Below are 8937 nucleotides of genomic sequence, written 5' to 3'. Positions count from 1 at the left end.
TGTGAAGCTATATTAAAGTAAAAAGTCATTCCATATATAGAGGATCACTTGCTGTGTAATGTATAATTCAGCACATTTAAAAGCAACAGAAATTCCTAACCTCTGAAAATAAATACTACAATTATCAAAGCTAAGTAGGGTTGATGTAACCAATTCAAACACAGCGAGGTACTTAATTTTTATCATCAATACACTGGCTGATTTTGAAAAGAAGCTCTTTAAACTGCTTTAGTCTATACATTATTTAAGGAAAAACAAAAACTACCAATTTTAACCAACTACAAAATTCAGATAAAATACTTCCACATATCTCAAAACCATGCTATTATTTTTAATAGGTGAAAATCATAAACTTGATAACAAAAAACGATTATAAGAAATGCTAAATTCTGATTTTGAAGTAGTCCTGAATCAAACTTGATGCTAAAGAATAAATTTAGAAGCAATTATATGAATAAAGCGTTTCCACTATAAGTTAATGAAAAAAAGTTTTTTTCGTGAGTTTATTATTATTTTTTCTTTCAGTAAAAGCTGTTAATAAACCAGCACTGCATCTGAGAATGAATGGAGTCTCAGGGGTGAGGTAGCGAGTAAATGGATCACCAAGACCTCCTTCCAACCCTTCTGGACGAGCATGTGCATCTGAGCCTCACTGCCCATGTGCTCACTTGGTTCCAAGGGTTATCAGCTATTACGCTTCAGTTAAACAGGCAGTGGATGAGCCAGAAACACCTAATACTTTAGAAGGTGTTTCAGAACCAAAATATAGTTACAGACAATATCTATGTGAACTTTAAGAAAAGGTTAACTTGATGCAAGAATATGTCAAAGTCAACTGCATGATATTTAGGTATGAAGGCTAAATTTTTCTCTTTTACTTTATCTTGAGAATCTCCAAACCAAAACCAAAACTTTCTGTGCTTTGGGCAGCCCGCCCACCCTTACGATGCCGCTGTCTCTTCACCTGTTCCTGCAAATACACTTTGCTGCTGCTGCTACTTCTGGAGGCTCCAGGCACCTACTTAAGAATCTGAATCTTGGAAGTTGCAAACTCAGTTCTCTCACTGGCTCATGTAATATAGTATACAGTAGTTCAAAGAATAAATAAGTCTTAGCAGTTGAATCACTTTGTCGTGCCCTTTCACTCTGCTTACAGGACTTCCTGGCGTCACGCTCAACTGGCTTTTCAGTTTGTTTCTTCTTCAGGTATGTCACCTTTTCTACCAGGGACAGCAGGCGTCCTTTAATTGTCAAATCGCTGTTTCCATCCAGAGACCCGTCCTCGCCCAGCTCAATTCCTAGTGTGAACAAAGCAAAGAGGAAAAAGAAAGGAAAAGAAAAAATTTAAGTACATTTAGGAAAAACAATTCTCAAGCTTTGCAACCTTTTCCATTAATAGTTGAAAGCAATGCCGCCAAGTCTAAAACATCAGACAACGCTGAGTAAGCGAGCTTGCCACAGCGCCCACAGCTAAGACTCACTCACTGGCCTCTCTTCCTCCTTTCTCTTTCTCCTCTGTGCCTGTGAGTTCGGGGGCCTCGGCAGTCAGCACCAAATACAAAACTGAACGCAGAGCAAAAGACTCTCTCAGGAGTCGGGATCGATTCTGCTACTTGGCTGGCCAGGCATCTTTGACTGGGTGCCATATGCTGAGGCCCGTAGTTCTGCTTGCCCAAACGCCTTTGTCCCCCTTACTCACCTCCATAAATGCCAGCAGTATTTTAATGACTTGAGAGACAGGGAGAACAGGCATGATTAGGTATCCTGAACCAGGGGACGCTTTATGTCTGAAGCATTAATTCTACCATTTTAGAGTGTCCCCTTATTTACACTATATACATATGTGTTCTGTGTATGTATACAGTGTAAAGAAATATAATGTGCATATATAGTCTGTGTATGTGTGTGTGTATTGTGTGTGTATATCATAACTTTCTGGCAGTCACTGAGTGGTTCTTCGTGCATAAACTGAGTTAATGTGCAAGGCAATGCTTTTATTCTCTTTATTAAAAACAATACCACTGTTGCTACACATGTCACTTAGGAAGTGGCGAGTCCCTTCTCCCTCCTTGGAACACAGACTTCGCCCACACCACTGCACGAAGGCAGTCGAGCCCCCGCCCAGAACACATCGTTAATTCCATCTTAAAAGTTCTTAGAACAAGAGGAGGGGCGAATTCCCTTCATAGACCTGGGCTACTGACATGTAATTCAATGCCCGATTTCCTTGGCCAGTCTTAAAAGGTGGCCCTGCCGTCAGTTTAAAGACAACTGTTTGGGACCAAATTTCTTTACATCAACCCAACACTGACCTCTCTGCCCAATGCACCTGATTACAGTTCCCCACTCCCCTGCCCATGCCCCGCCACCGAGGGAAAGAGGGAACAGAGAGGGAGAATGCTGGTCAACGCTGGTCCAAATGCCTTGCTGATCCCCGCACTGCTGGCCCCCGACTCCCCACCAAGGTCAGTTAACCGCTTTACCGTAAGGATTCCCCGGCGTCGTGCTGCTGGAGAACCTGTTTACACACATACTTACTTTACGCCAGGACATGCACATACAGTAAGAGCTGCAGGTCGAGAAGACCTTACCACAATGTGCCATCAGGTCTTCGTGAAAATCCAAGAGTTGGTCCCGGATTTCTTCAGGACACGGACATTCGCTTTTGTCATCCTTAAAATTGAGAAGCATATTGATCTGAAAGTTTGGAACGAGAAAAAGGAAGAATGAGGATGAGAATGAGAGAAAAGTGGACTCAGGAACGACATAGCAAAGATCGTGAAAATCAAAGATGTTCAAAGCCTGTTTGTGTGTGCTCAGAAACTGGTCCCCAATGGAAGAAAAAGCACTATCTGTCACTCAACCCAACCAAGACCACAAAATAAATCAAATCATTCAAAGCTTAACATGATGCAAAACAGTTATGGGATTCGCTTCCTCTCTCGATTCCACAAGATATTAGACCCTCGTATATGCAGAGTTCTTAAATCAACTAAGATCTAAAATTAAAAATTATTTTATTTTGTGTCTCCTACACTTCCATTTCCATCTAATTTCTACATTTTATTGACTGATTTAAAGAACTTGTTTTGAGAAGTTCTTTAAACCATTGAGAAGGATACGCAATAAAGAAATAAAAATCTAAATAAAATAAAAAAGCAATATAATAACTATCTTTTGTTAATAGTTCAATTAAACAAACTGCAAGAAACTTTCTTCCACTTATTTTAGTTTTAGACACAATAATTTTACATTTATGAAGAAAAGAAAGGTCTGTTGCTGTTTCATAATTTTCCTTTAGGAAACAACTTTAGGTTTTCTTTCTTGCGTTTTTTATGTGAATTTGTTTACCTTTTATTTTGAAAAAAAAAAAAAAACTTGTAGATGCATATAATATTGTAAGAAACAATGCGATGAGACCCTATGTACCCTTCCCTAGTTTCTCCCAAAGGTAGCATCTTGCAAAACAGCAGTACAGCATCACAACCAGAATACCAACACTGATACAGTCAAAACACAGAACAATTCCATCACCCCAAGGACCTTCCTGCTACCCTCTGATATTCACACCCACTTCCCGCCTGCCTGCACCTCATCCCTGCTCCTGTCAACCACTAAACTGCTCTTCACCTATGTATTACTGTCATGTGAAGAACGTTATATGAATGAAATCATACAGTGTGTAAACACATATACAGTGTGCGTATGCGTACATATGTATATTCCCATATGACCCCTTAGCTGTCTGCCAGGTCTGCAGTGATATCTCATTTCATTCCTGATATTGGTAATTTGTGTCTTCTCTCTTTTTTCCTTTGTCAGTTTTTTAGAGGTTTGTCAATTTTAATAACATTTTAAAATAACCAACTTTGGGATTCATTGTTTTTCAACTGTGCTATTTTCAGGTCCACTGGTTTCTGTCTGCCTCGAGAGCTGTTACTGCCTTCTTTCTGGCTGCTTTGGGTTTATTCTGCTCTTTCCTTCCTAAATTCTTGTGATGGCAGCTTAGATCATAAATTTAGTATTTTTCTCTTTTTAAACCTAAGTATTTCCCTCTCGGCATTTCTTTAACCAGTTTAATGTATTTTTCTTTCAGTTCATTGTATTTTTAAATTTCCTCTGAGACGTTCTCCTCAAATCATTGATTATTTAGAAGTGCGTTGTTTAGTTTCTTCATTTTGGAAGATTTTTCTGTTACCTTTCTGTTGTTGATTTCTAATTTGCTCCCACTGTGGTCAGGAAAAAAAACATTGTGCATGAAAAAAATCCAATTATTTTACATTTGTTGAGCTTTTTTAATTAATAACATTTTTTATTTTTCAGTTATAGTTGGTACACAGTACTATGTTAGTTTCAGGTGTACAACATATATAGTGATAAGACACCTATGTAACTCACAAAATAACCACCCCAATAAATCCAGTGCCCCTCTGACGCCGTGCGTAGTTATTAAAATGCTTTTGGCTATATTCCTTATACTATACTTTATACCTCCATGACTATTTTGTAACTATCAATTTGTATTTCTTAACCCCTTTCCCACTATTCACCGACCCACCCAATCCTCCTCCCACCTGGTAACCCTCAAAATGTTCTGTTATCTATGTTTGTTTCTGTTTTTTGTTTATTTATTTTGTTCGTTAGATTCCATACGTATATGAAATCATATGGCATTTGTCTTTATCTGACTTACTCCTCTCAGCACAGTACCCTCTAAGTCCATTATGAAATATCGTTTTCCATCCCTTTACTTTCAGTCCATGTGTGTCTTTGAATCTGAAATGACTCTCTTGGCCACTGTATCGTTTGATTGGAGCATTTAATTCTCTTTCATTTGAAGTACTCATTGACAGATATGTAGTTGTTGCCATTCTTTAGGCTTTTGATACGTATTTTCTCTCTTCTTAAAGAAGCCTCTCTGACATTTCCTGTAATACTGGCTTCATGGTGATGAACTCCTTTGGCTTTTTCTTGTCTGGGAAGCTCTTCATCTGTCCTTCGACTCTAAATGATAGCTGTGCTGAGTAGAGTAATCTTGGTTGTAAGTCCTGGGTTTTCATCACTTTGAATATTTTGTGCCTTCTGGCCTGCAAAGTTTCTGTTGAGAAGTCAGTTGACAGTCTTATGGCCATCCCCTTGAATGTGACTAACTGCTTTTCTCTTGCTGCTTTTAAGATTCTTTCATTGAATTTAACCTTTGGCCTTTGAATTATGATGTGTCTTTGCATGGGCCTCTTCGGGTTCACCTTGTTTGGGGTCCTCTGAACTTCCTGGGGTTGTATATTTATTTCCCTCACCAGGTTAGGGAAGTTTTCCATCATTATTTTTTCAAATAAGTTTTCAATTCCTTGCTCTCTCTCTTCTCCTTCTGGTGCCCCTATGATATGAATGTTGTTATGCTTCATGTTGCCCCAGAGGCTTCTTAAATTATCTTCACTTTTTTTGGATTCTTTCTTTTTGTTGCTGTTCTGTTTGGGTGCCCTCTCCTACCTCGTCCTCTATGCCACTGACTCAATCCTCCATTTCATTAACTCTGCTGATTCCCTCTAATGTACCCTTCAGCTCAGATATTATAGTCTTCATTTCTTACTGGCTTCCTAGTAGGTTTTTCATCTCCATTTTTATGTTTTTTATCTTTTTGTTAAAGTTCTCACTGAGTTCATATATTCATGTACTCTTACCCTAAGTTCACTGAGCTTCTTTATAAACTGTTTTGAACCCTGTGTCTGGTATATAGCTTGTCTCCATTTTGGTGAATTCCTTTTCTGGAGCTTTGTTGTTATTTCATGTGGGACATGCTTCTTTGTCCCCCCATTTTGGCTGCCTCCCTGTGTCTGTTTTTATGTATTAGGTAGGGCTCCTAAGTCTCCCGGTCTTAGTAGAGTAGCCTTATGTAGTAGGTGTGCTCTGGGCCCCTTGGCACAGACCTGGGATGGGTCTAGCTGCAGGCCAAGTTCAACTGCAGCCTGTGCACCTCCAGGGCCACCTGGTAAAGGTCACCAAGCAATTCACATGTGGTTGGCACCCGTGCTGGGCTTATAGGTGTTTTGAGGGGCCAAGTCAGAAATAGAGGTTTGCTGCCACTACTGCAGGACTTGGGGCTGCTCAGCAAGAGGTTCAGGGAACACCGAGGCCAGATGCTGTTTCTTTGGGATTTTTGAGCCTTTGAGAGATTTTATGAAAGTTCTCAGCAGGAACCAGGGCAGCCTATTTGTATGGAACAAGTCATTGAAGCGGCTTGGGGGGCCTACCTCCTGGGAGAGGTGGGGTCTCAGGGCATCCCCTGGGCAGAGCGACTTGTGTTACCCAGGTTGATGGCACCTGTGTCTGCAGGAGGGTTAGGAACAATGGCTTCTGCCTGCATCTGTGACCGGGGGCCAGTGGCCCCTCCAGCTTTCGCCCTGAAGCCCACGGTCAGCACCTCCCTGCGTGTCCCTGGGGCTGGAGCTCAGAGCAAGTGCATCCAGGCGGCAAGTCCACACAGGCCCTTTGAGAGGAAGGTCTCCGCCCCCCACTGCCACACGTGTCACCCAGCGAAACGTCACCAGTTCTCACAGCTTCAGGTGGCAGCAACTTCTCTCTCCAGCAATGGCCCCTGGGCCCAGAGCCCGGTGTGCAGCAGGACCCCTCGCTCTTCGGGAATTTATGATATAACTGTGCAATGACAAAACCCAAAGTAAAAAGGAATAATTTTCAACACATTCTTGTACCTGTTCTTGAGGTGGTGACCTAAATTCCCTCGTTTTCCTGGCTGTGAGTGCAGCCGACATGTTCAAGGCTTGCATAACTTCATTGTATCGGAAGCGCTGGTTGTCTTGGAGCTTAGCTACGAAGTTATCCGAAAAGGCCACGATGGCTTCTATCCGGTGCCGGACCTGGCAGTCACAGAGGTACTGGAGCAGCAGGCACATCTAAGACGACAATTCAGAAGACACTAACTTTAATTCCTGCATCTTGACATAGTTAATGGATATCAAAATCAGCGGCAGGGATGCCTAGCAGCCAATCCTTCTCCCTCGCGAACAGAACCCGGCCTTTGTGCAGGGAGCCCCAGGGAATGGAATAGAATTTGCCTAAGCCGAAATGACAGATGCAGGTCCCATTGGTGGACACTCACTGCATCAGTCAATGAGATATATAAGGGGAAGTCTGCCCGGGGTCTTCTGAGAAAAGTTTTCCATCATTAAGAACAGGTGACTAAAACACCCTCTTCTCAAAATGAGTGTTACTGGGTCAAGGACACAATCACTGCAGGAAGACAAGGTAACACACCTTAGGACGGGAACCAAAGACTGAAGGTCACAGAAGGATATTAAGATCTGTGTTTCTGATGACATCACTGAGCTACTATACCAATTCTAGAACTGTCTGCCTCTGGACTTCACATGTAATTAAGTGGTTTTGCTGCTTATTCACTAAATGGCTAGCTGGGTATTCTCCTACACAAAGGCCAAAGGATTTTTAACTAATACAGTAAGTTGGTATAAACATGCCCAAGTTTAGGAAAACCTCTAAATACACTTAGTACCAACTGTGATATAAATACAAGGCAGTGTCGATGCTGGCTCTGAGGCAGCCCTGGTGTCTGTCCCCACGTCCTCCGTCTCCTTCGTCCCACGCTAGTGGAAGCACTGTCCCCTCGGATCTGCGCTCGTGTGACAGCCTGCCGACTCAGTGGGCACTGGGCCACCCTCCCTTTCCTTGTCTGTTTTCCTCACAGCAGCTACACGGAGATTTTTAGAATAAAATTCTCCTGCTAACATTCTGCAGTCACTTTAATTCAACTTAGTCTAAAACTCAAAATCCATAATCTGAGTGGTTTTAGAAAACAGCTGAATTCTGTATGACCTGCCCTATGCTTGCCTTACCCTCTCTCCTCAGCTCATTCAGCTGCGGCCACATGTCCTTGTCCTGCTTCCAAACCTTGCGGTGCCACGTGCTCGGAGTGAGAAGCTCCTAGAACACTCTTCCCGCTCGCTCCCCACACCAGCTGAGCGCCAGCTCAGCAGTGACCTCAACTTAGAGAGGCCTCCCCTCACCTCCCTGGGAGCAGCCCAGTCTAAATGTTCTTTCTTCGAGTAATCCATTCTACTTTTTCAGATTACTTAATGTAATTAGCAGTGAAACATTTTAAAAGAAATGAATCAGTAAGTGTCTTATTTCCCCTGGACTGTGAGCTTCACCAAAGCAGGACCCACACCTGTCCCCTCCCCCATGTGCCTGGTTCAGGAACCTGACTGAGGAATGCAGAGCTAAGCAGGAGCCGACGATGAAAACATAAAGGACCAAAGGACCAAGAGGCTGAAGAAAGGGTCCTCAGATATCTTGAGCACGAAGACAGGCCAGTTCTTCAGGAACACATGCAGGAAGGGGCAGCAATGTCTGCCTCTGAGAACGGTCACTGCTGCAGCCCAGGGTGGACGCGCAGGCTGGGGCACGAAGGGCCTGGATGCCACGCATCCCAACAAAAGGTGCATGTGCAGAAACGAGACACACGGGAATGGCTAATGCGTCGAAGGGAGAAGAGCTGGCAGGACAGAGGCCAACCCCTAAGCTCCTTTCACACACACAGACACACAAGCAAACACCAATAAAGACACGCACACATCCACCGTACATATACGCACATCTACACGCGCACATGCAAGCACACACACAAATACACACATGCACACATACACATATGCATATACATAAACATACATTCACACACATACACACAAATATACATACACACAGAGAAACACAGCGACAGGCCACACTAGCAGACGTGTATGACACACACATACTTGGCCGAGGAAATCACCTAGACAAATACACTAAACTTATCTTTTATTAAATGGCCAACTGACTCAATTGGGAAATTTATTAATTCCATTCCAAATGTAAGAAAATTAGATTGGCGGGTCCCAAAACAACGGGACGTCAGTTACTTCT

The 8937-nt window shown here is 42.6% G+C and overlaps 1 protein-coding gene across 1 annotated transcript in view; it reads right to left on the bottom strand.

The window, feature by feature from the left end:
• Positions 1-8937, bottom strand: part of LOC105304450 (ryanodine receptor 2) — a gene marked incomplete at its 5' end in the record, with an annotated part of 220090 nt that overhangs the window by 199657 nt on the left and 11496 nt on the right. The window contains 3 exons of the mRNA XM_023522367.1: positions 1155-1298; positions 2592-2697; positions 6711-6911. Coding sequence (XP_023378135.1) covers positions 1155-1298; positions 2592-2697; positions 6711-6911 — 451 coding nt within the window. The remainder of the gene's footprint in view (positions 1-1154; positions 1299-2591; positions 2698-6710; positions 6912-8937) is intronic.

Source organism: Pteropus vampyrus, unplaced genomic scaffold (assembly GCF_000151845.1).
Source record: "Pteropus vampyrus isolate Shadow unplaced genomic scaffold, Pvam_2.0 Scaffold342, whole genome shotgun sequence".
NCBI classification, from domain to species: Eukaryota; Metazoa; Chordata; class Mammalia; order Chiroptera; family Pteropodidae; genus Pteropus; species Pteropus vampyrus.
The sequence above is the reverse complement of the archived record's forward strand: the minus strand, read 5'-3'. Positions and strand labels throughout refer to the sequence as shown.